The sequence below is a fragment of the Erythrolamprus reginae genome, chromosome Z (assembly GCF_031021105.1).
Source record: "Erythrolamprus reginae isolate rEryReg1 chromosome Z, rEryReg1.hap1, whole genome shotgun sequence".
Taxonomy (NCBI): domain Eukaryota; kingdom Metazoa; phylum Chordata; class Lepidosauria; order Squamata; family Dipsadidae; genus Erythrolamprus; species Erythrolamprus reginae.
In genome coordinates this window covers 75,907,942-75,935,790 of record NC_091963.1, presented here as the reverse complement: position 1 = coordinate 75,935,790, position 27,849 = coordinate 75,907,942, and the positions used below count along the sequence as shown (strand labels likewise).

General features: G+C 42.6%; 1 protein-coding gene across 1 annotated transcript in view; it reads right to left on the bottom strand.

Moving 5' to 3' along the window:
* DNAJC13 (DnaJ heat shock protein family (Hsp40) member C13) overlaps positions 1-27,849 on the bottom strand; it is a 179,415-nt gene that overhangs the window by 22,807 nt on the left and 128,759 nt on the right. Inside the window, exons 29-33 of the mRNA XM_070726342.1 lie at positions 24,057-24,148; positions 5,219-5,318; positions 4,284-4,358; positions 4,061-4,173; positions 3,519-3,688 (exon numbers count right to left, since the gene is read on the bottom strand). Of these exons, the coding sequence (XP_070582443.1) occupies positions 3,519-3,688; positions 4,061-4,173; positions 4,284-4,358; positions 5,219-5,318; positions 24,057-24,148 (550 nt within the window). The remainder of the gene's footprint in view (positions 1-3,518; positions 3,689-4,060; positions 4,174-4,283; positions 4,359-5,218; positions 5,319-24,056; positions 24,149-27,849) is intronic.

Sequence of the window (27,849 nt, the reverse complement as noted above, 5' to 3'; positions counted from 1 at the left end):
CCATTCCTGAACTAGCATGACTAGAGGAATCTGGGAATTTAAGTCCACAAGTCTTAAAGTTGCCAAATTTGGAGACCCCTGGGTTAAGGATTAAGGGTGCAAAGGTCTCCAAACCTGGCAACTTTAAGACTTATTTATTGATTTGTTTTATTTTATTTATTTATTGGATTTGTATGCCGCCCCTCTCCGAAGACTCGGGGCGGCTAACAACAGTAATAAAACAATGTACAATAATAATCCAATAAATACTAAAAATGATTTTAAAAACCCATTAATATAAAAAGCCAAACATACATACAAACATACCATACATGAAATTGTAAAGGCCCAGGGGGAAAAAGCGTCTCAATTCCCCCCATGCCTGGCGACAGAGCTGGGTTTTAAGTAGCTTACAAAAGGCAAGGAAGGTGGGGGCAATTCTAATCTCTGGGGGGAGTTGGTTCCAGAGGGCCGGGGCCGCCACAGAGAAGGCTCTTCCCCTGGGTCCAGCCAAGCGGCATTGTTTAGTTGACGGGACCCAGAGAAGACCCACTCTGTGGGACCTAACCGGTCGCTGGGATTCATGCAGCAGAAGGCGGTCCCTGAGATAATCTGGTCAGGTGCCATGAAGGGCTTTATAGGTCGTAACCAGCACTTTGAATTGTGACCGGAAACTGATCGGCAACCAATGCAGACTGCGGAATGTTGGTGTAACGTGGGCATTTTTGGGAAAGCCCATGATTGCTCTCGTAGCTGCATTCTGCACGATCTGAAGTTTCCGAACACTTTTCAAAGGTAGCCTCATGTAGAGAGTGTTACAGTAGTTGAGCCTCGAGGTGATGAGGGCATGAGTGACTGTGAGCAGTGAGTCCCGATCCAAATAGGGTCGCAACTGGTGCACCAGACGAACCTGGGCGAACGCCCCCCTCGCCACAGCTGAAAGGTGTTTCTCTAACGTGAGCTGTGGATCGAGGAGGACGCCCAAGTTGCGAACCCTCTCTGAGGGGGTCAATGATCCCCCCCCCCCAGGGAAATGGATGGACAGATGGAATTGTCCTTGGGAGGCAAGACCCACAGCCACTCCGTCTTGTCTGGGTTGAGTTTGAGTTTGTTGACACCCATCCAGGCCCCAACAGCCTCCAGGCACTGGCACATCACTTCCACTGCTTCGTTGACTGGACATGGGGTGGAGATGTATAACTGGGTATCATCGGCATATTGATGATACCTCACCCCATGCCCTTGGATGATCTCACCCAGCGGTTTCATGTAGATATTAAACCCACCCCTGAGGCAATCCACAAGGGAGAGACCTCGAGGTCGACCTCTGACCCCCCCCTAAAATCGACTGCGACCGGAGAGGTAGGAGAACCATGGGAGGACAGTGCCTCCCACTCCCAACCCCTCCAGCCGGCGCAGAACGATACCATGGTCGATGGTATCGAAAGCCGCTGAGAGGTCAAGGAGCACCAGGACAGAGGACAAGCCCCTGTCCCAGGCCCGCCAGAGACCATCCATCAACGCGACCAAAGCAGTTTCCGTGCTGTAGCCGGGCCTGAATCCAGACTGTTGAGGACCTAGATAATCGGCTTCTTCCAAGGACCGCTGGAGTTGAAGTGCCACCACCTTCTCAACAACCTTCCCCATAAAGGGAAGGTTGGAGACTGGACGATAGTTATTAAGCACGGCTGGTCCAGGGAAGGCCTCTTGTGGAGGGGGCGCACAAGTGCCTCCTTATAAAGGGCCGGAAAGGATCCCCTCCCCAAGGAGACGTTGACAGTCTCCTGGACCCAGCTCCGTGTCACCTCTCGACTGGCCGAAACCAACCAAGAGGGACACAGATCCAGTAAACAGGTGGCGGAACACACAGCTCCAATGGCCTTGTCCACTTCATCAGGTGTCACCAAGTCAAACTCCCCCCAGACAGATGGACAAAGACGTTTAGCCCCAGTCACCTCAACTGACTCGTTGTCAGTCGACTCTGTTTTACAATTGGAGTCGAGGTCCGCTCGGATCCGAGCGATTTTATCAGCGAAAAACGCGTTAAAATCCTCAGCACTACTCTGCAAGTGCTCCCCAACTCCCCTCTGATTAAGGAGGGAGCGGGTTACCCTAAACAGAGCGGCTGGGTGGGATTCCGCTGATGCAATCAAAGCGGCATGATACGTGCATCTTGCCGCCTTGAGCACCACTTTGTAAGTCTTAATATGAGCTCTTACAAGTGTTTGATCGGATTCGGACTTACTCTTCCTCCATCGCTTCTCTAGACGTCTCTTCTGGAGTTTCAGCTCCCGGAGCTCCTCGTTGAACCATGGAGCTCTACGGGGTCTAGTGCCGCGGAGAGGTCGCAGCGGCGCAATTCGGTCAAGGGCCTCTGTTGCAGCCTTGTTCCAGGCCTCAGCCAGAGACTCTGCCGAACTGTGGACGAGTGTATCTAGAATAAACCCAAGCGCCTTTTGAAAGCCCTCTGGGTCCATCAGGCGTCTGGGGCGGAACAACTTAATCGGTTCCGCCTCCCTGCGGAGAAGGATTGGAGCCAGGAAGTCAAGCCGCAGTAGAAAATGGTCTGACCATGACAAAGGCAACACTTCTAAGCTCCTTAATCTCAGACCATTACTCAGTTGCTCAGAGAGGAATACCATGTCGGGTGCGTGCCCCCCCTCGTGAGTCGGACCCTATACTACTTGGATCAGGTCCATGACTGCCATGGTGGCCATGAACTCCTGTGCCAGTCCAGAGGATTCGCCAAGCGATGGCAGGTTGAGGTCCCCCAAGACAATAAGTCTGGAGAACCCCACCGCCAGCCCGGCTATCTCCTCCAGCAGCACAGGCAGGGCTTGTGCCACGCAGCCGGGAGGCAGGTACGTGAGGAACAAGCCCACCTGAACTCCTAAGTCCAACTTCACCAGGAGGGTATCGCAACCCGCAATCTCCGGAGCAACGAGTCTACGCAGGCAAAGGCTCTCCCTGGCTATAATAGCCACTCCTCCCCCCCTTCCTTGGGATCGAGGTTGATGCCGTATCTGAAACCCGGCTGGGCAAATTTCAGAGAGAGGAACTCCTCTCTCCGGGCCCAGCCAGGTTTCAGTTACACATGCCAGGTCGGCCTCCTCCTCCAGGATTAAATCCCGGACTTGTGGACTTCAACCCCCATTTCTGAACTAGCATGACTGGAGGAGGAATTCTGGTAGTTGGTCCACAAGTCTTAAAGCTGTCAAGTTTGAAGTTTGTAGAAATTGTCCATGGTTATAAAAAGTATACATGTTTATTAAAAGCATTCTGCTACACTGGTATTTTATTAAATAATATATTACTGCATCATTTGGTTCAGAATACTTTTTTCCTTGTTTTGTACCTCTAAAATCTAGGTGCATCTTATATTCTAGTGTCTCTTATACTCCGAAAAATATGGTGTATTTATTAAAGATTATTTTTTTAAAAAAAAGACAATAAATATTTTAAGCCTACAAAAAATGTTTTTAAAGTAGCAGATTTGTTGAGAAGAAACGTAGAGACATTATTTTTTTATTCTGACATACTCTAGCATCATTTCACGAACAGTCGTAGATACTTTTTCTCTGGAATTGTCATTCCATATTAACTCTGGATTTTCATGTGTTCCTTCAAAAATGTGAACAGCAGCTTCAGGATTATCTCTCATAGCATCCATGAAGACACCAGGTAGAAATTTCATTAGGATAATTCTAACCTAAGGGAAAAAACACACAGAGACATAGAGCTTACAATTTGTCATACCTATTAATATACCAGTTAATCAAACAAATAGATTCTATCAGTGGAATGAAGCAAAATAAGTTTTTTTTTCTGAATAAATTACTAGAGGTGATGCCTTCCTCATAGGGCAATTGGAAACCAAGCTCATGTGTCTTGATATTTATTTCGGGCCAAGCTAATTGGCCAGAATGTCTGGCCGAGCCAATTCAAGTCCTGCAAAGGTCCAATATTTCTGAGAAGTTTAGTTCAAGCCAAATCCAAGGCATTATGTATATACTGTATGGCATGTATGTCTTGGGTTGCTTTAAAAACATCTATGAATCATCTATGATGATGCTATACTTACCTTTGGACCAACCAGCTTGTCTGTTGTCATTTTAGCAAAAAGCTCTGCTGTCTGAGATCGAACTTGTGGATGTGTCGAATTACAGAACATATCAAGTAAGTAGATTAATGCACCTAAAAAAGTACAGAACTGCTAATATTTCTAATTACAGGAAGTTTGGAGATATTAATTTTGAATGCAACAAAAAACTTGTAATAATAACACAGCAAAACAGTTGTCATACCTTTTAGCATAGCTTCTTTAACTATTTTGGTACTAGATGTCAAAGCATACAGAGTTTCAAGAACTAGTTGTCGACCTGCCAAAATTAACATTTGTGAAACTTTATAGTTAGCTATTAGACATAGACTAATATAATACAAAATGATTTGTTTAAAGTTATATATCAGGTTTATAGAATTTCCTGGTTTATTTCTTTTATATAAGGCATATGACAGGTGGACATCAATCTCCAATTTTATTTCAAATATAGACTGTTCTATTGCAACTGGATTAACTTTTATGATTTATCTGTCTTGCAATGTGAATAATTAAACTGAATTCTTTCTGAATCTAAATACATATTGTTATGTGACTATCTAAAATTCAGCAGCTGTTTTACTATCAAAAGTATGACATAATAATTAATCTAACAAAAATATTCCTTATCTCTTTTTAATGATCTAATTAGCAATATTTTATGAGACTTTCTAGCAAGCAGCAACACTTTGCCAACCTTGGTTGATTTCAAAAAGATAAATATAGTCTACACCTACATTATATGTATGGAAGGCCCAAATGGAAAATAGGACTGGGGAAAAAAAACCCATCCGGATTGAAGGTAATAATTAAGAGTTTGCATACTGTTGCCAAGAATATAATATTCTTGAAATAACCAAGAATCACATTTGACCTGAAAACTGTTTGACTTATAAGACTAGGTAATATATGGTCAGCTACTGCGAGATGCAATACTTGCTATTAAATCTTCCAAGAATTAGCTTTAAAAGACAAATACTGTATATGCCTTTCTAAATTGGGTCTATATTATTCTTAGATAAAGTAACACAAGTATACTCTTCAAAATAGATTTTTTTTAATATCTAAAAATTCCTCTTTTTGTACTATTTAGCTAAACAGCAGAGATAAATTAAATAAATTAAAATGTGATGCACATACTTGAAGGCAATGAATGCAGGAGAGCTAGTAAGTTGGAAAGAACCATAGCCTCTGCAATATTATTTACACAATCTTGATTACTTGTCACTATGTTCACCACCTGTTAAAGAAAACAAAATTGGATTAGTAAGCTTTAGCCTCGTTTGGATGGGTCTAGAACCGTGATGGTGAACTTATGGCATGCGTGCCACCTGTGGCATGTGGAGGCATGTTGGAGGACATGCCAGATTTTAACCTGTGTAAACTCCGCCAGCTGATTTTTCAGAAGGTCATTTCACCCTTTGGATGCTTCAGGTAAGCTTCCATAAAGCCCAGGGGGCAAAAAAAATATCACCCAATGTTCAAACCGTAAGTTCAGAAAAACACACATCTGGTTTGCTGTTGTGTTGTTTTTTGCATTTTGGAGGGTTCAGGGAAGTTTCCTGAAGCCCCGGAGTGCAAAAAACAGCACAATGGCAAAACGGAAATATGTTTTCCCAAACTTTTTTCAGGTACCAGGCTTCAGAAAGACTTGTACGTATACACGGAGAGCAGAGCGGGGAGAATGCACATGCATGGGGGGAGGGAAGAGGTGTGGGCACATCAGCGGTGGGCTAATAGCCGGAACCCTAAATTGCACTCGCCACTGCGGCTCGTGAGTGCTTGCGAGGCCAGCGCAATTTTGCTTATGCACCTGTCAAGGTAGCAAAATCGCTCATGGAGCAGCAGGTACGCCTCGGTTTTGGCATGCATGGAAGAAAAAAAAAACTCGCTGAAACACGAGCACATCTGTGGCTCCATGCAATTTTAATACAAGTTCCATTTAATTTTTATAGTTGAATATAATTTTTACTCTTTCCTTTGCTAATAATCTCTACTTTTTGATTTTGATTTTTAACTTTAATTTTTTTTAATTTTAATTTTGGAGTTTGGAGTTTGAATTTTGGATTCTGGATTTTGAATATTTGATTTTAAGTTTTACATTTTGAAATTTGGATTTTCAATTTTAAGTTTTTATTTTTATCTTTACTTTTCCTTTTTTCCCTTTTGTCATTTTTAATAATTTTTTTCTGGATTTTATAAAATGTTCTTTTAAGTTGGCTTTTTTAATCAGACGCTATTTTGAGAGACAAGCTTTTTAGATTCAATCTTTGGATTACTTCAAGATTGGTGGGTTTTTTCCACTCCCTTTTTTTCTTTTTAGTTTTTGATTTTATTGGTTGTGTTTTAACACCAAGTTTGTATACCCACCATTTAGATTACTATCTGATTGGATTATCGTGGTCTGATTGGATTATAGCAAAGAAATCACCTCATCCTTCAAGTACACCTCCACAAAGAGCAAGTGTTGCAAAGAAATTTGAATTGGCTGAAATCAAGAGCACATTGCAAGCTTTAAGAGAAAATGTTAAATTAGCTAGAGAAAGCGCAAATAAGAATTTAACCTTGTAAAAGAAAATTGAATCAAGTGATTAAAAATCTAAATCATGTAAATGTTGAAATGAAAGCAATGAAGAAAATTATTGCTAAAAATGAATAGATAACAGAGGAGAAAAGACAAGAGAGGACCTCCATAATCCTTGAAGTGGATCCTGCTGAATTTTATTTGCGCTTCCAGAATATTCCAAAAGAAAAAGGTGAGAATTTACATGAGATACTAGGCAACATTTTAGTGGAAACAATAGAAGACAAAGAGAAAATAATGATGGATGTAGATGAGGCTTACAGAGTGAGCACCAGATATGTGATTAGGCACAACTTACAAAGAGAAGTCCATGTAAGATTTATCAAAAAGACTTGTAGAACTCAATTACATCAAAAGCTGAGAACTGCCACACTTAAGTACAGAGAAAAGAAAATTACAGTTCTAAAACAAGTGCCAAAGAAGATAAGAGATTTACAAAGAGAGTATCAATTCTTAACAAGAAAGCTTCACCAAAGATGGATTGATTTTTAGATGGCTAATACTGGAAGATATATTTTTGGTGTGGCAAGGTCAAAGATACAGATTGGATTCAGTTAATAAGGCTGAACTATTCGTTCGACAAAAGTTTGAACAAGCTGAAGAAGAAGCAAAGGAGATGTAAGTGAGTGTGAGAGCAAAGGAACCAGTTTCTACAGAAGAGGGATTAAAAGATTTGAGTGAAGAACATTTACTGGATGTGGCAGCAGAAGGAGCAGATGTTTCATCTCAACAGCTAGAAGCGAAGATAACTGCAGAACAACTCTTTTTGATTGACAACAAGGAACAAAGAGAAAGAATGATGACCAGGGAAGCAAAAGCCTTAATATAAGAAAACAAATATAAACAAAAATGGATGAAGATCTTAAATGGTTTTCGATAAATGTGAACGGACTTAACTCAACAAATAAGAGAAATAGAATTTTTAATAAATTTTAAAAATTAAATTTGGACATAATCTGCCTTCAGGAAGTTCATATTAAAAATCAACAGAGGAATTTTTTAGAGAACAAGTCTTTTAGAGAACTTTATATTACATTGATAGACCAGGCTAAAAGAGGAATGGCTTTGAATATACAGAAGAAACTGGATTCCAAGCATATCCACTCTGATGATGAAGGTAGAATACTAATGGTGGAGATAAAAATTAATAATTAAAAAATACTATTAGTAGCAATATATACCCCAAATGACAATCAAGAAGCCTTTTACTCAAAGCTACATAAGAAAATGAATGAACTAAATTACGAGAATATTTACTTATTGGGAAATTTTAATGCGATAGTAAAACCAAATTTGGATTATAAAACAAATGCGGGGAATAGATCTAAAAAGAGTACTTTGCCTAAATCTTATTTTAATATGGTAGATGAATGGAGTATGGTGGATGTTTGGAGAGATAGGCATTTAAAAGAAAAGCAATATACTTTCTACTCTGTGAGATATACTTGTCAAGAATTGATATGATATGGAGTACACTGGACTTGCTTAACTATGTTCAAAAAGTAGATATTGATTCTAATGTTTGGGCAGATCATAATCCTATCGTTATGAAATGGAAAAGAAAAGGTAAAATGTTTAGATGGACAATGAGGCAAGAAATACTACAAGAACAAGAGTTCCAATTATTCATTAAAAAAGAAATGGACTTCTTTTTTCAAGAAGATAAAAGAGAACATAGGTCTTTGCAAATACTTTGATACATCCAAAGCTTACTTTAGAGGTCTTGTAACTACATATATGAATAAGAGGAACAAATCTAAATTTATGGAAAAGAAAGAGCTTGACGTGAAAGATAGAAAACTGGAACAACAATAACAGTTAAACCCTCAGGATGTAAACATTCAAGAAATGGTGGACCTAATTAAACACAAACTAAATTTAATAGAGAATAAAGAAGTAGTTAGGAAAATAAAATTAGCAAAACTAATTTTTTTTGAACAGACAAATAAGCCAGGAAGATGGCTGGTTTATAAGATTAGAAAAGATAAAGAGCAAAAATGGATAAAACAACTATAAGATAAGAAAGGTCAATATAAAGAGGAAGAGAAAAAACAAATCACTTGGAAATAATACAGAGACCTATACAAGCAAAAGATAACAGATGATGAAAACATTTGTCAATATTTGGAAGAAGCAAATTTACCTAAAATACCAGAAACATATAAGGAAAGTCTTGATGCTAGAATAATAATAATGGAGTTAACAGCTACAGCACTGAAACTGCTTTGGTCACACTGACAGATGATCTCTGGCGGGTGCGGGACAGGGGTTTATCCTCTGCCCTGGTGCTTCTTAACCTCAACCATGATATCCTTCCTTTCAATAACATCAACCATGATATCCTTCTGCGCAGGCTGGAGGGGTTTGGAGTGGGAGGCACCATTGTGCGGTAGTTCTCCTCCTACTTCTCTGGTCGGTCACAGTCAGTGTTAGCGTGTGGCCATAGGTCGACTCCTAGGTCTCACCCTTGTGGGGTTCCTCAGGGGTCAGTCTTCTCGCCCCTGCTGTTTAATATCTACATGAAACCGCTGGATGAGTTCATCCAAGGGCATGGGGTGAGTTACCATCAGTATGCTGATGATACACAGCTATACATTTCCACCCCGTGTCCACTCAGTGAAGTAGTGGAGGTAATGTGCCAGTGTCTGGAGGCTGTCAGGGTCTGGATGGGCATTAATAGGCTCAGACTCAACCCCAACAAGATGGAGTAGCTGTGGGTTTTTCCTCCCAAGGACAATACCAACTGTTCGTCCATTACCCTGGGGGGGGGATTACTGACCCCCTCAGAGAGGGTCTGCAACTTGGGTGTCCTCCTCGATCCACAGCTGAGCTTAGAAGACCATCTCCCAGCTGTGGCAAAGGGGGCATTCACACGGGTACCCCTTGTGCACTAGTTGTGGCCCTATCTGGACAGGGAGTCACGTCTCACAGTCACTTATGCCCTTATCACCTCGAGGTTCAATTATTGCAATGCTCTCTACGTGGGGTTGCCTTTAAAGACTGTTTGGAGATTACAAATTATGAAAAATGCAGCCCCGCAAGCTATAGTGGGACTACCGAGATCTTCCACATTTCAACATCACTACGCGAACTGCACTGGTTGTCAATTGGTCTCCGGGCCCAATTCAAAGTGCTGGTTATGACCTATAAAGCCCTACATGGTTTAGGACCAGATTATCTTCGGGACCATATGCTGCCTCATGTATCCCAGCGGCCAGTTAGGTCCCACAGAGTCGGCCTTCTCCAGGTCCCATCGGTCAGACGATGTCGACTGGCAGGGCCTAGGGGAAGAGCTTCTCTGTGGCAGCCCTGGCCCTCTGGAACGAACTCCCTCTGGAGATATGTACTGCCCCCTCCCTCCTGGTCTTTTGCAAATCCTACCTTTGCCGGCAGGCATGGGGGCTGTGAGTGATAAGAGACTGTCTCTGGCCGATATGAGATACGATTGGATTGGATGAATGTATGTGAGTGTTCATGGGGTTTTTTAAAATGTTCTTAGCAAATTTTCACATTTTAGAGATATTAGATTTCTTATATGTTGTTATATTAATGTTGTAAGTCACCCTGAGTCGCCTTGAGAAGGGTGGCATAGAAATCTAATAAATACTGGGAAAGTATCTGGTTTCAAAATTAATGTGGGGAAAACCAAGATGATAACAATAAATATGACAGGGAATCAAAAAGAAGGTTTGGTAAAGGCAACTGGGTGTGAGATTGTGAAAAAAGTAAAATACCTGGGGGTTTATATTTCAGCAGAGAATGGAAAATTATATAAGTATAACTATGAAACTTTATGGTCCAAGATACAGATAGAGATGGATAAATGGAAAAAATTGCAATTATCATTGTTGGGGAGGATAGCGGTAATCAAAATGAATGTTTTACCTAAATTTTTGTTTTTGTTTCAAATGATTCCAATACTTAAAAATGAGTCAAAATTGTGGGAATGGCAGAGAGGAATTAATAAATATGTATGGCAAGGGAAAAAACCAAGAGTTAAAATGAAAATAATGCAGGATATAAGAGAAAGAGGTGGCCTAAAATTGCCTAATTTGAAATTGTATTATGATGCAACAGTTTTGGTAGCTATAAGTGACTGGGTAAACTTAACTAATGAAATGATATTGAATATAGAAGGGTATGAATTGTTATATGGCTGGCATGCATATTTGGTTTATAATCAAAAGGTGGATAGGACTTTCAAGAGCCATGTATTAAGGAATGCTCTGTTGCGTGTCTGGAGAAAATATCAAGGGATAATGGATTATAAAGTACCTATATGGGTGGTGCCCAGACACGCAATAGAGAATACTAGTATAGAACAAAGGCAAGATGTTGTAACATATAAGGAATTATTGGAATTAACTGATGGAGTATTACAATTAAAATCTTTGAATGACTTAAAAGAAGAAGGATTAGTGCAAACATGGTTTCAATATGCTCAGTTGAAGGATAGATGGCAAAAGGATCAAAGACTGGGTATGGAACAACAGGAAGGACAATTAATAAAACAAATTAAGGACCAAGGTCCAATGCATATAAAAAGAATATATAATATACTTATAGAAAAAGACTCTGAAATGGAATTAATTAAGGATTGTATGATAAAATGGTCACAGAATTTTGGGGAAACGATTACATTAGATACATGGGAGGAAATTTGGGTAAGAAATGTCAAATTCACCCAAGCTCAAAATTTGAGAGAAAATTTTTATAAAATGTTTTATAGATGGCACTTGGATCCTAAGAAGTTGGCTACTATGTATCCGGATATACAGCCTAAATGCTGGCGGTGTGATTGTATGGACGCTACTTACTTTCATGTGTGGTGGACATGTGTAAAAGTAAAAGCATTTTGGATAAAAATATGGTGGATTATACAAAATGTTCTTAAGAAAAAATTGAAGTTTACACCACAGTTGTTCTTACTAGGTATTACCACAGACTGTACAAGTATAGAGACTAAATTGATACTGAATCTAATAACAGCAGCGAGACTCTTGATTGCCCAATATTGGAAGAAGGAAGAGTTACCCACAATTCAAGAATGGACAATAAAGGTCATGAATCTAGCAGAGATGGCGAAGATATCGGCCTACATGAAGGATCACTCGAATGAAAAATACATATTGGACTGGAAAAAATGGATTGATTATATTCAAATGAAATATCAGTCTAAAAAATTTCAAATAGCATATGAATAGTTTAGGATTTTTATTAGTATAAAGAGTCTAAACGGATTTGGATGTGAAGGTAATAGAGTCAGGGAGGATAATAGACAATATAGAATTTAAGTACGTATGATTTTGATTTTAAGGGAATTGATAATTTGATTTCACTCTGGGAAGTTCGAGGAGGGGGGGGAGGTTGGGGGAGGTTGGGAGGGTTGGGCGAGGGGGAGGGAAAGAGATTAGTGTAATTGTTATGGGGGGAAACTTTTATGTATGTTTTTTTTCTTTTCTTTTCTTTTTTTGACTTATTTTATATTTCTTATATAACTATGAGTGGTTTGTAAAATGAGAAATAATGTTTGCAAAGTTTCCTATTATTTCAGTTGGTATAATTGTGATAAAAACTAATAAAACTTCTTTAAAAAAAAAAAAGAAATCTAATAAATAAACAAACAAAAAAACAAAAAAACAAACAAAAGAATGAAAAGGCTCCGGGACCAGATGGATTACCAGTTGAAGTTTATAAAACATTTGAGGAAGTCTTCAGGCTTTTAATGTTGGAAATATTTAATGAAGTTATGCTTGATGGTAAAATACCTGACTCCTGGACAGACACCCTTATTTCATTGAAGGGATGGATACCTTGAAAGTGAAAAATTATAGATCAATATCGCTTTTAAATGTGGATTATAACATATTTGTATCCATAATAGCGAATATACTAAAGATTTCTGTCTGAATTTTGAAGATCAAAATGGATTTCTTCCTAAAAGAGAAATAAAAGACAATATGTGCATAATTTTAAATACTACTGAATATTATGAACAGCATCCTGGGAAAGAGATGCCCAAAAAGAATTTGATAATCTGAATTGGCAATTTTTGAATAGACAATTACAGTATATGAACTTTGGCACAAGATTTCTTCATGTTATTGAGGCAATATACAAGTAACAATCGGCTAGGATATTGATTAATGGAGACATGACACAAATGATTGAAATGACTAAAGGTACGAGGCAAGGATGTCCTTTGTCACCATTGCTATTTATTTTGTCGTTGGAAGTTTTAAACAAAAATATTAGATTTGATCCTCACATCTCAGGACTTAATATTAAAATAAGAGATCAGGAATATAAGCTACAAGCTTTTGCTGATGATTTGATTTTTATACTTGAAAATCCTTTAACTTCAGGCTTGAAACTTTTATCACAGATTTAAAGATATGGAGAAGTATAACAGGATTAAAGATTAATAAAGATAAAACTAAACTGATTACAAAGAATATGACTGCAAAGCAGAAATAGACAGTTGGATGTTCAAATAGTAAAAGAAGTAAAGTATTTGGGAATTTTCCTAACAGTTAGATGTTCATCACTTAAAGAAGACAACTATTTAAAGCTTAAAAAAAGATTGAGAAGGACTTAGAAAAATGGAAGACCCTTCAGTTATCACTGATGGGCAGAAGAACCGTTATACCTACCTGAACGGTCTTCACGATGCACTGGAAAGAGAGTCCAACATGGGTTAACCAATCCAATTGGAGACTGAGTTAAAAATTAACATATTAGCTAGGTACTGCCTCCTGGTAGCCCCCATACTTTCAGTTTTAAAAACGAGAACAATGTAAGGAAAAAAACTATTTATTTTCAACAATAATGAAACACATAACTTAATTGGACCCAAATACTCCAGCGTCCCTGAACTAGAACAATGTTGGGTGGGTTTGGACTCTCTTTCCAGTGCATTGAGAAGATCGTTCAGGTAGGTTCAACGGTTCTTCTCCACTGCACTTGGAAAGAGAGTCCAACATGGGATGTTTATTTATTTATTTATTAGATTTGTATGCCGCCCCTCTCCGAAGACTCGGGGCGGCTAACAACAATAAAAAGACAATGTAAACAAATCTAATATTAAAAATAATCTAAAAAAACCCAATTTAAGGAACCACTCATACATACAAGCATACCATGTATAAATTCTATAAGCCTAGGGGGAAGTGAAATTTCAATTCCCCCATGCCTGACGACAGAGGTGGGTTTTAAGGAACTTGCGAAAGGCAAGGAGGGTGGGGGCAACTCTGATATCTGGGGGGAGCTGGTTCCAGAGGGTCGGGGCCACCACAGAGAAGGCTCTTCTCCTGGGTCCCGCCAAACGACATTGCTTAGTCGACGGGACCCGGAGAAGGCCAACTCTGTGGGACCTAACCGGTCGTTGGGATTCGTGCGGAAGAAGGTGGTCCTGGAGATATTCTGGTCCGATGCCATGAAGGGCTTTATAGGTCATAACCAACACTTTGAATTGTAACCGGAAATTGATCGGCAACTAATACAGACTGCGGAGTGTTGGTGTAACATGGGCATACTTTGGGAAGCTCATGATTGCTCTCGCAGCTGCATTCTGCACGATCTGAAGTTTCCGAACACTTTTCAAAGGTAGCCCCATGTAGAGAGCATTACAGTAGTCGAACCTTGAGGTGATTAGGGCATGAGTGTGAGCAGTGAGTCCCGGTCCAGATAAGGCCGCAACTGGTGCACCAGGCGAACCTGGGCAAACACGCCCCTCGCCACAGCTGAAAGATGTTTTTCTAATGTGAGCTGTGGATCGAGGAGGACGCCCAATAATTCCCCCCCCCCAGGGTTATGGACGGACAGATGGAATTGTCCTTGGAAGGCAGAACCCACAGCCACTCCGTCTTATCCGGGTTGAGTTTGAGTCTGTTGACACCCATCCAGACCCCAACAGCCTCCAGGCACCGGCACATCACTTCCACTGCTTCATTGACTGGATATACCAAAGATCAAGGCCCATGGGAGGGAAAAGCTTGAGTCAGGGTTGTTGAAGATGAGCACACCCGCTGTAGAACTCATCTCCCAAATGCTGCTTCTGTTGAAGCGAAAGAATTCAACTTGTAATGACGAATAAATGTGGACGGAGCCGTCCATGTCGCCGCTTGGTAAATGTCCTCAATAGATGCTTGTGTTGACCATGCTGCCGATGCAGCTGCACTCCAGGTCGAGTGGGCTGTCACCCCCGGCAGCGGGGGTTGAGCTTGCCTGGTATGCTTCGTTGATACAGCCCCGGAGCCAATGGCTGATGGATTTTGATGACACTCCTAGCCCCATCCTGTGCTGGGAAAAAGACACAAACAACGTTTCAGATTTCCTGAATGGCTCAGTCCTCCTAATATATATTTTCAATGCTCGTCTGACATCGACCTTATGCCACCTCAGCTCTGCAGGGTGGTTGCTATGAGTGCAGAAGTCAGGGAGCACTAGTTCTTGTTTCCCATGAAAGGTAGTGTTCACCTTTGGTACAAAGGAGGGGTCCAACCTCAAAACGACTCTATGTGGATGAAATATACAAAGATCCGGACGAATAGATAGGGCCGATAGTTCAGACACTCTGTGAGCTGAAGTTATTGCTACGAGAAAGGCCGTCTTAATGGAAAAGAAATGAAGAGGAATCGATCTCAGGGGCTCAAACGGTGGTCCCATGAGCACCCGTTAGACGAGTGAAAGGTCCTATGATGGAAACCTGTGGACCGGCGGAGAGTGTTTGTTAGAGGCTCCTCGGATGAAGTCCTTCACCGAGCGTGCTTCAGTCACCTGAATAATGGTCGAAAGGGCCGCCACCTGTCTCCTCAGGGTGTTAGGGGACAAACCCCGACCAATCCCCATTTGCAAGAATTCTAAGACTGGAATCACTGATGCTTCCTTAGGATTGGTTTGTTGTGTGGCACAAAAGTCACAGAAGGCCGACCACATCGCCTGGTAAATCCTGGACAGTGAGGGACGTCGAGCGGCTTGCATAGTAATAATGACCTTTTCTGGTAATTGTTGTCCTTTCAGTCTGTTCCTCTCAAGTGCCAGATGATTAGTTGGAGCCACTGGGGATCTGGAGGATGTAAGGTCCCCTGGCTGAGAGAAATGTCCTGATCCAGAATCCTCCACGGGGGAGACACTGACAGGGCTACTAGATCTGAGAACCATGGCCTGCGTGGCCAGTGGGGAGCCACTATTAGCACTTCCACTCATTCTTCCAGTATTTTGTCCACTACCTTCTGGATGAGACTCGTCAGGGGGAATGCGTACAAAAGGCCCTGGGACCAGGAAGATAGTAGAGCATTGATCTTTTCTGCCCCCGGCGAAGGGAACCGGGAGTAAAATCTCGGGAGTTGGGCATTGATATGGATTGTAAAAAGGTCCACTAATGGAGTCCCGAATCGAAGAACTATTTGCTGAAAAAGTTCCGGGTCCAGCCTCCACTCCGAGGGATCCAGGGTCGCCCTGCTTAACCAGTCTGTTTGTGTGTTGCTGGTTCCAGCGATATGTTCTGTCAAAAACGCCAGATGAATCTCGGCCCAGTAGAAAAGCTTCGTGGTCTCCTTCATAAGGCGCTGTGACTTTGTGCCCCACTGATGGTTTAGGTGGGCCCTGGTCGCAACGTTGTCTGTTAAGACCAACACGTCTGCCTGAAACTAGAGAGAAGAAGGCTTGGAGGGCAAGGAGCACTGCCTTGAGCTTGAGGAAATTAATATTGACTGGGGTCAAATCCTCTGCGGCCCAGAGTCCTTGAGTCATGTGAGGCCCAATGTGTGCCCCCCAGCCTGAGAGGCTTGCATCTGTGGTAAGAATGATGCGATCTTGTGTGCGGAAGGAGGACCCCAGAAGTAGGGCTGGAGATATCTCTGACCTCTCGAGGAAGACTGACCCGCCTGTGAGAGTGACTCACCTTGGCCCTCTGTGCAGGGAGAAGGAACCACTCTAAGGCCCGGATGTGGTGTCGGGCCCATGGCACAATGCCTAAGGATGACACCAAGGTTCCAAGTATCTTGGACAGCAGTGAGAGAGGAACTCATCTCTGGTGTTGGAGTCTGGAAATCAAATGACGGATGTTGGCTTGTCTTTCTGGAGACAGAGACACGGTACCCGTTACTGTGTTTATGATGGAACCCAGGTGCAATAACTGGATTGAGGGAAGAAAGTGGCTCTTTTCCTTGTTGATGGTGAAACCGTGTGTCTCCAGTGTCTATATGGTTAGGGCCAAGTCCTCCTTCGCCTGAGATGGGGACTTGGACAGTATAATTATGTCGTCCAAATAGGCCATCAAACGGATGGACCAAGATCAGAGGATGGCTGTCAGGACATCTAGTAACTTTGTGAATGTCCGAGGGGCCGATGAAAGGCCAAAGGGCATGGCCCGATAGTGGTAGTGAGTCCCTTCCAGGCAAAAGCACAGGAGCCTCTGATGTGCCGGGTAAATGGGAACGTGGAGGTAAGCCTCCTTCAAATCTATGGACGTAAGAAGGTCCTGTGGGCGAATTGATGCTAAGATCGTTTGGAGAGAGTGCATCCTGAACCTTCTGTAACATATGAAGGTGTTAACTGTTTCAAGTTAAGGATCATTCTGCAGCCTCCGGAAGCCTTGGGAACTATGAAGACTACTGAATAGAAGCCCATGCCCTCGACGTGACGGGGCACCCTCTCTATAGCCTGAATGTCCAAAAGGTGTGCAATCTCTCGGCGTAATTGTGCTCTCTTTTGAGAGTCTCGGATCACTGGGCAGTGTAGGAAACGATTGGATGGGGACTGGAGGAATTCCAGATGCAGTCCTTGTGAAACTGTGGCTAGTGCCCATTTGTCGGAGGATGTGTACCGCCATGAGGTACTGAAGCAAAGCAGCTTGCCTCCTATGGGTTGTATTGCGGCTGAGTCACTTGGTGCGTTTGAATCCTCTCTGACCACTGCCCCTAAAAGGGCGTCTTGTCTGGTGATAGCCTCTTGATCTATCATGGAATGATCTGTGATCGCTTCTAAATGACGATTGGCTATATTGGCCTTGTGAGTAATTCCTCGTATTTTGGCGTATATTGGAGGCAGGGTCCCAATGAAAGGACTGTCGTCTTGTGTAGGGAGAAGACCTGTGATCCTGTCGCCTGTGGGCCCTGGGAAGTACCTTCCTCTTATTCCTGTCCTCTATGAGGACCAATTCTAAAACATCCCCAAACAGCTTAGAGCCCTGGAAAGGGGCCGAGGCCAAGCACCATTTTGATTTTGAATTGGCCTGCCAGTTTCTCAACCACAGAAGGCGTCGTGAAGACAGAGTGGTCACCATGCCTCTCGCCGAAAACTTTGCCTCGTGGAGGGTGGCATTGGCCGAGAATTCCACTGCAGCTAGCAACTTACTCAAATCCTGGCGCAGACGACCCTTGCTGGACCCAAGTTGCATCTTTTGAATCCACATTATCGAAGCCCTATTGAAGAAGGATGCTGAAGCTGTCGCTCGTAAGGCCTAACTGGACATCAGGTGTGCTTTACGCAACAATGTCTCTGCCTTCCTGTCCTCTGGTTTTAGACTGTCACCTGTCTCTGAAGGCACCAGAGCACTGGAAACCAGGGTTACCACTGGTTGGTCAATCGGTGAGAACTCTAGTAGTTTCTCGACCTCCTCGTCGAAGGTATAAAACTTCCTCTCAATGGCAGAGGGGCCCTGTGCTGCTGCAGGATGCTGCCAAGGGCGTTTTACGACTTCAAGGAAAATCTCTGATGCTGGAATATGGTCTGATTCGGGTTGAGGTTCCTTTAACAGGGTGGTAGATGTCTTAGCCGTGTCAGTGTTTTCAGGCATCTTAGTGATGCCTAGTAGATCCATCACTTGTTTCGCCTTATGGAGAAGAATCCTGAATAAGGCTGGTTTAAAGAGCCCCGCAGCCTGTTGTTGCTCGGGGGTTGTATCATCGTCCGACAAATCATACTCCTTATCCCTATCCTCCATCCGGGCAGGTTCTTCTGTCAAGGACCCCAAACCCGAAGGGGGCGGTACAGACCAGAGATTCCTTGGCAGGGCCTGGCAGGGGTGTTGTTTATATTGTTGCACCCCCGCCGCTATTCTTTGAGAATAGGCATTTGTGAACATTTCCTGCAGGGCAGGTGACATATGTTGCCATGTTTCAGGTTGGTCCCTGAACCCGGCGGCAGTAGGTGTAAATGTAGCCGAGGGGCCTTGCATGTTCCTCATGGGATGACCTGCAGACCCAGGTCTGGTCAAGGCTGGACTATCATCTGTGGTAGGAAGGGTAACTGTCTCTCAGGGGACCAGTCCTGTTCTACAAAACTCCCTGTAGGCCCAAGGGTGGACCGAGGGGTTAGTGGTTCTGAAGCCTGAGGTGCCTGTTGCGTAAGCAGCCTAGGAGTTGTCACGGGGGGTTGGAGGGCTACCTCTAACCTCTGCTCCAGGGCCTTAATTCGCCTCTCTGCTTCCTTGAGGGAGGCAGAAGAGGAGGCCTGTGGGTTTTTAGCCTTATCCTTGGACTTGGACTTGTCCTTGTCTTTAGGGGCTGAAGGTGAGGGGGCCGGTTTTTTACCTGCCTGGCTGCTCTCCATTCTACTCACAATGAGCCAGGAGTTTGATGGCTAAGCTGTTATCCACCTCGTTGCTTCTCGGCTCTTGGGCTGCGGCAGCGGTGGCGGCGGAACGCTCGGGTCACCCAGTGGTCTCGGCGTTGAGTCGATCATGGCCCCGGCATCGCAGCGGCATGGGTGGTGGCAGCACGCCCACTGGCTGCCATCAGCTGAGAGGCGTTCCTGCAGCTTCTGCTGCCGATCCTGGTGCTCTCCTCTTGTTTCAGGCCCGTTCTGGGTTCCTGAACATCTTCACTGCTTCTCGGCTCTTGGGCTGCGGCAGCGGTGGCGGCGGAACGCTCGGTGGCCGTCTAATAGCTGAGAGGCACTGACAGCCACCCCTGCTGTTTTCAGTGCTCTTCGGGGGATCTGGGGATTCCCTCAAGCCTCCCGGGGGGGGGGCGGACCCGGGGCTGAGTTGCTCCTCTCCGGGGGAGTTCCTGCTGAGGGAAGAAGCCCCCTAAGGAGGAAAACCTTAGGGTTGGTGCCCGTGGAGGGCAGAGACCCCATCCTGTCTTCTTCAAGGATCTAAAGAGAAAAAAAGAAAAAGAAAGGAAAGACATGTTAATATAAGGTATTACAATTTATTTATATAGAGAAACAACTCACCAGTCTCTACTCTTGGACTGAGTTTTTAAAACTGAAAGTATGGGGGCTACCAGAGGGCGGTACCTAGCTAATATGTTAATTTTTAACTTAGTCTCTACCAATTGGATTGGTAAATTAACCCATGTTGGACTCTCCTTCCAAGTGCAGTGGAGAATAGCTTTAATTAAGATACTATCAAGACTACTGTTTCTGTTTTTTACTATTCCAATTAAGATTCATTAAAGACTTTTTTAATGAACTAAATAAAATGACTACAAAATTTATATGGCAAGGGAAAAGACCGAGGATTAGCTTAAAAAATTTACAGGATGCTAGAGAAAGAGGAGGATTTGGGCTTTCACATTGGGAATTCTATTATCAAGCTGCAGCAATGATATGAGTAAAAGAATGGGTTTTACTTAGAAATAAAAGATTATTGGTATTAGAAGGACATAATTTACAGATAGGTTGGCACGCATATATGTGGTATGAGAAGAAGAAAATACACAGTTACTTTCAGAGATATATTATAAGGAATTCGTTATTGATGATGTGGGAAATGATGAAACTAAAACACTACATAAAAATACCATTCTGGATCTCGACAATAGTAGTATTTATGCACCACAATAGATAGGACTAATATTCCAAGATATAAGGATATAATCTCACAGTCAATTGAGTTAAAATCACTTCAGGAACTAGAAAAACAAGGAATAAAATGGGATTGGTTTATGTACTTATAGTTACAATCAAGGTTGGAGAAAGATGTTAAACAGAAGATATTAATTTACAAAAAACAGAAATAGAAAAATTTTACTGGGTCAAGATGACAATTTGATTTAAAAATTTTACAAATGTTTTTTTTATCTATTGAAGTAGAATTTGAGCAGGTGAAAGAAATAATGATAAAATGGATGAGAAAAATAGGTTACACAATAGATAGCTGGCAGCAACTATGGGAGAGAAATTATAAAATGACAATATCAACTGCTTTTAAGGAAAATATGTATAAGATGTTTTATAGATGGCACATGTCGACTGAGAAGTTAGCAGAAATGCATAAGAATTTGTCAATAAACTGCTGCTCCTTTTATAATATGTGGTGGACTTGTTCAGCAGCACGTAAATGTTGGTCACAAATTCATCTCTGAATTAAAAAGATTTTAAGAAAGACTATCGAACTTAAACTGGAAATATATCTTCTGGATATTTACCAGATACTTTCAATAAGGATGAAACATTTTTAATCATATACATAATTGCGGCAGCTAGGATTATTTATGCTCAGAACTGGAAATTAAATAAAGTATCAACTGAAAGGAAAGTTTTGAGAAAAATTATGGACTGTGCAGAGATGAATAAATTGACGTTGCAATTTAAAGATAAGCAAGATTCTGATTATTATAAGATTTGGGGGAAGTTTTATGATTGGATAGGTGGTTAAGAGATACTTTAATTAGCTAATACTGAAAAATTGAAACAAGAGAATTAATTTAAATGTTGTTAACCAGATGGCAAAGATAAGAAGTGGTGGTAGCACTAAATAATTATTTAACACAATTCTTAGCTAATGTTTTTGGTTTAAATATACAGTGTACCTCTACTTAATGTTGTGGTTAGCTCTGGCCCAGCTCCTGCCCCAAGGACTGTGGATGTGGGGGAGACATCCACATGCTGCAGGCCTGGTTTGCCCCCGGTGGAATCTGAAGATGAAGGCTCCTCTGACCAAGAAGACATGAGTGACAGGGAGGAGGAGAGTGTGGCAGACAACTCAGAAGGAGATCAATTATCTAGCTCCTCCTTGGATTCAGAACAAGAGTTAATGATACAGCCACGCATGCGGAGAGCGATGCATAGGCAACAACTGAGAGATTATTATCAAAGAAAATGAGGCCACCTGTGGTTGAGTGGGGCTGTGATAATTAGTGAGGCTGCTATAAATAGCAACCTGTGGGCTTGATCATTGTGGAGGATTATCTGATCGTTGTGTTTCATGACTGCTTTACTGACTGACTTTTTGTGTGCTGATTTTTCCCTGCTTTGAAACTAAACCAGAGCAAAGTGTGTTTCACTTTGTGAAAGAAGGACTTTGAATTGCCTCACAGCTGCAAGCTAAGTATCACAGGACTTATAAGGGACTTGTATAAATTACCAGTTTGTTTGGAGACAAGTGCTCTTTGCTATACCAAAATAGGGCTTAGTTTAAGTGAATTTTCATTATAAAGAACATTGTTTTGAATGTTCAAACGTGTGTGTGTCTGAAATTTGTACCTGTGAATTTTTGGGAGGATTCTACCAGAGAGCCTGACAGAACACTTAAGAACTTAATTCATTACATGACCAGGTTCTTAAGTAGAAAAATTTGTAAGTAGAAGCAATTTTTCCTATAGGAATCAATGTAAAAGCAAATAATGCATGCAAACCCTTAAGGAAAGAAATAAAAGCTTGGAATTTGGGTCGGAGGAGGAGGAAGAAAAGGAGGAGGACAGTTGCTGTCAAAGGAAGAAGGTGAGTTGATGGGAATCAAAAAAATCCAAAACTTTAAGGCTTTAAAAAAAAGAGGGACTCTGAGGTAGCGAGAAGGAGCACGCATCTCCCATTCACCCGGCGTGAGGCTGCCTCCCATACATTGCGCCAGAGAGAGAAACCCAGGTGGGCAAGAGGGAGGAATCGCCTGCTCCTTTGAGCAAAAGGCTGCTGCTGCTGTCTGCTTCCTCTTCCTTCTCATGCTGAAGGGCTCCCCTCTCCTCTCGCTCACTTGCTTTGTAGCCGGCATCTTTCCTTCACTGTGGTGACTCCTCGGTTTGGCTGAAGCCAAGTTGATCCAGCCGGGGCGAAGTGCCCCCTTTTGCCTTTCCACACACAGATGCTCCAGGAGGAAACCTCGCGCCGGGTGTATGGGAGGCAGCACAAAGGAGTCACTACAGCAAAGTGGTTTATCCCCTCTCCAAGCGCCCAGAGAAAGGAAAACGCTCCCTTCGCTCTGGGCTGCCCAGAGCGAAGGGAGCGTTTCTTTTCTTTGGGTGCTGGCAGACGTTTATTCCCTCTCCAAGTGCCCAGAGAAAGGAAAATTATTCGTTCGTGCTGGACTGGCAAAGCCTCTTTAAGTGTCACCAAAAGGTTCCTCCGGCAGCCCAGAAAAGTCCGAGATGGGTGGGATTAAAGGGGGAATGGCAGGAAACTGGCTGGGCATTTGTGCCACTCTCAAATTTCCTGGGAAATTTTTCTGGGCTCGGGTTCTTAAGTAGAAAATGGTTCTTAAGAAGAGGCAAAAAAATCTTGAACACTCAGTTCTTATCTAGAAAATTTCTTAAGTAGAGACGTTCTTAGATAGAAGTACCACTGGATAGAATTTTCTATTATGGAGTAAATGATGTTCTAAGAGAAGTTTTCATTTTGCATATACGTAGAATCTCTATTACTTATATGTTAGGATATTTTATTAAGATTTAGATTGAAGAGATTTTGTTAATGTTTATATTGATGCAATGCAAGTTTTTATAGTAAGGTGGATTAAAATATTTTTAGTTAGAGGTTTAATAATTGATAATGATGTATGAATTTTACAGATTTTTTTTTGTCTGGAAGAGTAATGAGAGATAAGAGCCTTTATTGAAGGTTTAGCATGGAAAATAAAAAGTTTTAGATATGACTGATTGTAAGTATTGTTTTAGTGTTTGTAATTATGTATTGTTTTATTTTATGGTGGAGAAAAATAAAAAAAAATTGTTTAGTGACTGAGTTACAATGGCACTGACTCACCACTTTTCACACACAATTGTAGCATCCCAAGATCATGTGATCAAAATTCAGACTCTTAACAAATGGTTTATATTTCTGACAGCAGCAGTGTTCTAGGCATATGTGATCACTTTTTGCGACTGCCTGACAAGCAATGGGGAAGCCAGATTTCTTTTCTTTGTTGATCTGACTGTTCTGGGAATGTCTAGCACTTTTCCAGAAGTTAATATTCTGAATGGTAAGCATTAATGGTATTTGGCCTTGAACAATGTCTGTTTTGTCCAAAAAACCATTTATTATTTTCAGAATCAATATTGGCTTCCTACAAAACATAACCTTGGTTCATTAATGTCAGCAATTTCCAATCTACTGCTCTAACACAAAAGTTATACTCCAACATACTGGAGGGCACTAAACTGATGAAGATTAAACTACAAAATATAATCAAGACTCCATAACATTTTTAAAATGGTAACAGTATTATTATACCTCCAGAGCCAACTGTTGCACTTGACCAGCTCCATGGACACGTAGAAGGGAAAATAACAGCTTAAAGTGGCCTATACATTCACATTCTGAACCTATAGAAATTTTTAAAAAAATGAATTTTAATGGATAGTTTTTAAAATTCACCTGTAATTTATTGTATAATGCATAGTTGAGTTTCCATCTAAATTCCCAGATTTTTTTAAAGGTAATCTGTAGGGTTGTGTTTGTGTGGCATCTGAAGGCAAAATGGAGGCCAGGGCAATGTGTGTGAGTGGCAGCAAGTGGTCGAAGTGGACTCCTGCTGGGCTGGGCTGCCTGTGCCATTGTCACGAGGTGAGTCAATAATTAGACTCATTTGGCCATTTTTTCAGGAGTCAAAAGAAAATAAGACCCAGCCTCCTTTTTAGAGAAACATGTATATATACCTGTGTATGTGTGTGTGTATACAGTATATCACAGAAGTAATACACTCCCTCACATTTTATAAACATTTAAGTATACTTTTTGATGTGACAACACTGAAGAAATGATACTTGGGTACAATGTAAAATAGTGAATATACAGTTTGTATAACAGTGTAATGTGCTGTCCCCAGAAAATAATGCAACACACAGTCATTAATGTCTAAACTGCTGGCAACAATAGTGAGTACACCCCTAATGAGTCACATGATTCCAGGGATGGAAAATGGCTACTTGGGCCCCATAGGGATATTATCATGTAGGGGTGTACTTACTTTTGTTGCCAGCAGTTTAGACATTAATGGCTGTGTGTTTTGTTATTTTGAGGGGGCAACATATTTACAGTGTTATACAAGCTGTATACTCATTGCTTTACATTGTACCCAAGTGTAATTTCTTCAATGTTGTCACATCGAAAGTTATATCTAAATATTTACAATATGTGAGGGAGTGACCTCACTTCTGTGACATACTGTATGTATATGTATAATGTGTGTGTATGTATCAGGGGTGAAATGCTATCGGTTCGGGAGAACCATTAGCAGACATGTGGCCTGATTTGCTGAACTGGTACCAATAACTGGCTGGCCACGTCCCTAAACTGGTCCCCCAGTTGCTGCTTGCCCTACCCTGTCCCCCAGTTGCTTCTTGCTCCACCCAATCTCTGCTTTGCAGTTTGCCTGCCAGAAGCGCTGTACCTCTGATCTGTCTGCCAGGTAAGCCTGCGAAGTTGCAACCTACCTAGCTGCCCTGTCCCCATCCCAGCTTGGCTTCCCTACTCCATTCTCTGAGGTCCCAACATGCTTGCCCGCCTTCCATGCGGCCTTCCTGGTGTCCCTGTGGCCAGCTTGTGAAGGCAGGCAAGCAGAAGGCCATGGAGAAGGCAGGCAAGCATGTAGGGCCTTGGGGAAGGGAGCTAGCAACCTACTCCTTTCCCCACAGCCCTGTCATGCTTGTCTGCCTTCTACATGACCTTCCCGGTGTCCCCAGGGACAGCCTGCAAAGGCAGCAAGCAGAAGGCCAAGGCAAGCAAGCATGTCAGGGCCACAAGGAAGGGAGTTAACAGACTCCCTTCCACGCAGCCCTACCATGCTTGCCTACCTTGCAAGTGGCCTTCCTGGCAATGCTTCAAGCCCGTTTACCCCATGATGGGAAATGCACTACTTCTGACACGGCCAGTGGGCAGCCCTTAGAGGAGACACAGATGTGTGTCAGCATCCCAATAAACATCCAAGAAATAAATCAGGGTCCAAACCTTGGCCTTCTTCCAAGTTTCAATTTATTAACATAGCCATGTGGGATGCAAACTGTGGTCAAACCAATACTAACTTTTTCTATAGTTCCCCACCCAGATTAAGATTCATTCTTCATCTTCACACCCATAAGTTCATCACGTGGACCACTCTGGTTCTCTGAACGTCCATGGTCCTCCTCTTATACTTCCACTGGTGCTGAACAAAGGATGACCTTGAATCTTCTGGAAGGAATTTGTTGGGGCTAGTATCTTTTCCCCTCATGCCACCAACCTTCCCAAATTCCACAGTACTATTCTACTTGTTGCAGGCCAAAGTCTCTAACTCAGAACGGTGGCTTTGGCCTGACACTATGATGCTCTGGTAAGGCGAGCAGTGAGGATCCTTCACAGCCACGTGTTGCCTCCACTGGGCATGCTGAATATGCTGCGGAGGCACGTAGGGTGAGGCCAATACTTGGGAGAGGAGCAAGAGGCACAGAAGACGCTAGAAGCTGGGTGGGCAGCAGCCACCTCCATGCAGGGAGAAGGCCAGGCATGGCTGTGCCACTATGGAGCTTTCCCTTTGGCCTGTGCAGCAACGCTTGTAGTCACATGGCTGGTTGGAGCAGGACATGGCACAGGCAGAGGCCGATGCGCATTAGATCCACTTTGCCTGCTTCGCCTTTGTGCTCTGTGCTTGGAGGGGGCCACTGCCCTGCTCTCTCTCCCTGCCTGGCTGCATAGAAACATAGAAGTCTGACGGCAGAAAAAGACCTCATGGTCCATCTAGTCTGCCCTTATACTATTTTCTGTATTTTATCTTAGGATGGATATATGTTTATCCCAGGCATGTTTAAATTCAGTTACTGTGGATTTATCTACCACGTCTGCTGGAAGTTTGTTCCAAGGATCTACTACTCTTCCAGTAAAATAATATTTTCTCATGTTGCTTTTGATCTTCCCCCAATTAACTTCAGATTGTGTCCCCTTGTTCTTGTGTTCTTGTGGCTGCACATGTCCATCTATCAGCTTGCCCTCCCGGAGCACTGCCTCTGTTCACTTTCTTCTTTCTCCCGCCATGAAACAAAAATGGACAGCAGACAGCAGTGGGGTAGCTTTGGAAGGGCAGGCCAAAAGCATCAGGAAGGAAAGGTTGCCTTATGCTGTTTTAACAGGATGCAAAAGAACCTGGCTTCTCTCCTGCACTAAGGCTCTGGTGAACCTCCTCCTCTTCCTCCTCTTGTGTGTGTGGAGGGGCATGGCAAGGTGATGGCCGGCCTCAACCTTAGCGCAGGAGAGAAGCCACATCCTTTTGCATACTGTTAAAACCCTCCTTAAGAGAGTGGCCAGCTTTGCTCCCGCACTAAGGCTACGGCCATCGCCTTGCCATGTCCCACTATCGCATGTGAAGAAGAAGAGGTTCACCAGAGCCTTAGTGCAAGAGAGAAGCTGCCCTGTAACTGCCTTCGCTTCCTGCCATTTTGGGATGGAGCTTGTATCCTCTGCACTCAGCTGAAGAGCTGCAAGGGGGGGGGAGAGGAATGACATGGCAAGATTATGGCAGGAGAGAAGCCACGTCCCTTTGTGTCCTGTCAAAAATTCTCAAGCGAGCAGCTGGCTGCCCTCCACATGCAAGTCACAGACAGACACAGGTACACACACACACACACACACACACAGATACTCGTAGATAGATAGACAGACAGACAGACAGACACAGATGGGGGAAGAGAGAAAAGAAAAGAGAGACAAAGAAAGAGGAAGAAAGAAAGACCAAAAGAAAAAGGAAGGGGGGAGAGAGAGAAAAGAGACACAGACAAGAAAAAAGTGAAAGAAAGAAAAAAGAGAAAGATAGAGAAAGGAAGGGAGAGAGAGAAAGAGAAAAAAAGAGAGAAAAAAGGAAGGAAGGAAAGAAGGGAGGGAGGAAACTTATGAGTACAATTGAGCTCAAAATTTTGGTTGTTAAGCAAGAACATTGTTAAGTCTCATCACATTTTACAAGTTAACCAAGCCTACCGAGTCACATGACTACCAAGCCATGCTCACAGACAGATAGGGAATTTTTTTAGATTTTACCACTGGTGTATATGTGTATCAG